The 1,679-nt window shown below is 36.8% G+C and overlaps 1 protein-coding gene across 1 annotated transcript in view; it reads left to right on the forward strand.

Moving 5' to 3' along the window:
• chd5 (chromodomain helicase DNA binding protein 5) overlaps positions 1–1,679 on the forward strand; it is a 43,785-nt gene that overhangs the window by 23,067 nt on the left and 19,039 nt on the right. Inside the window, exons 13-16 of the mRNA XM_016566785.1 lie at positions 174–282; positions 407–598; positions 679–879; positions 1,099–1,236. Of these exons, the coding sequence (XP_016422271.1) occupies positions 174–282; positions 407–598; positions 679–879; positions 1,099–1,236 (640 nt within the window). The remainder of the gene's footprint in view (positions 1–173; positions 283–406; positions 599–678; positions 880–1,098; positions 1,237–1,679) is intronic.

The following is a 1,679-nucleotide window of genomic DNA, read 5'->3' on the forward strand; positions in this document are numbered from 1 at the left end:
TACAAATATATATATATATATCCTAGGTTCCTATCCTAGGTTCATGCTAGCATCCTGATAGCTCTCAAAGTAAAAGAAAATATGTGTGAAAGAAAAAAAGATTTGTGCCTATAATGAAGAAATGGGACATAAAGTGTGTGAAAAGTGCTATACACTCACTCTGATTTGACCAGGGATCATGTGCTCGGTGAAAGCCATCACCCCCTGCTGTTCAGAAAGGGAAAGAGACTCAAAGAGGAAGGAAAGAGGAGAGAACCTCCACCAGACACTCCAGTTGTGGATGTGAGTGCAATTGCTATTTTGCTTAATGAATATATGGCTGAATTTATTTTGCTTTATGATTTGACACTTTTTCAGTTATTTTTTCATTTATCATTCTCTCCTATTTATGTGTCATTGGTCACAGCCTACCATCAAGTTTGAACAGCAGCCATGGTACATTGATGACACAGGGGGAACTTTGCACCCATACCAACTGGAAGGCCTGAACTGGTTGCGATTCTCTTGGGCCCAAGGAACCGACACAATCTTGGCTGATGAAATGGGGCTTGGCAAGACTGTGCAGACTATAGTGTTCCTGTACTCACTCTACAAAGAGGTCTGGGCGCCAATTGAACTTTTTTTCAAATGCATTTTAGAGAAGAAGGGAACAGAGTGTAACTGAGTTGCTTGTTTCAGGGTCACTCCAAAGGGCCGTTTCTGGTCAGTGCGCCACTCTCCACCATCATCAACTGGGAGAGAGAGTTTGAGATGTGGGCTCCGAATTTCTACGTTGTGACTTACATAGGGGACAAAGACAGCAGGGCTGTCATACGTGAGAATGAATTTACCTTCGAGGACAGCACCGTCAAATCAGGTCGCAAGGTTTTCCGCATGAAGGTGAGAGAGTGCTGTGGACTAACCTGATAGACATTTTGATGCCTTATTCCGTGTCCCATTCAAAACAGTATTTTGCACCAAAACCAAAGCTGATTTATGTCATTCTTTAACATATACCTGGTTACATATTTCAGCATCCAAACAATTTAAAAAGCATCCTAATTTTTGAAAGGTTTCATTCAGAGGTTCATTGTTTCTGATCAGAGTTTCTTATCACAGAAGGACGCACCGATAAAGTTTCATGTCCTGCTGACATCATATGAACTGATCACCATTGATCAGGCAATACTTGGCTCCATTACCTGGGCCTGTTTGGTTGTGGATGAAGCCCACCGACTGAAGAATAACCAGTCAAAGGTACAGAATTCAAGGAAAGATTTATGACATCATCATATTCATAACAAAAAAATATATATAAAATATAATATAAAAAATCCAATGCAATTTATATGATTTAATACCAATGTTAAATATATAATTTAATACCAGTTTTTCCCAATAGTACAGATTTAAAAAATATATATTTTTATTCATTTTACTTTATATGTTTTCTTTCTTGTACATTGTTCAAAATAATAATATAAGAACAAATAAAAAGAAATATTCGTGGAAAATATCAGTGAAAAATTTTAAGATTCCAGTGAAAAAATATTATCAATTTTTTTTTACTTTTTGATCACCAATTTATATTGTTATAGATTCTAATCTATAAATTAATGCTCAGTTTTTCAGAATTCTGAATGGCTACAAAATCTACTATAAGCTGCTGCTGACTGGAACCCCTTTGCAGAACAATCTCG

The sequence above is a fragment of the Sinocyclocheilus rhinocerous genome, unplaced genomic scaffold, assembly GCF_001515625.1.
Source record: "Sinocyclocheilus rhinocerous isolate Xijiao unplaced genomic scaffold, SAMN03320098_v1.1 scaffold1413, whole genome shotgun sequence".
Lineage (NCBI taxonomy): Eukaryota > Metazoa > Chordata > Actinopteri > Cypriniformes > Cyprinidae > Sinocyclocheilus > Sinocyclocheilus rhinocerous.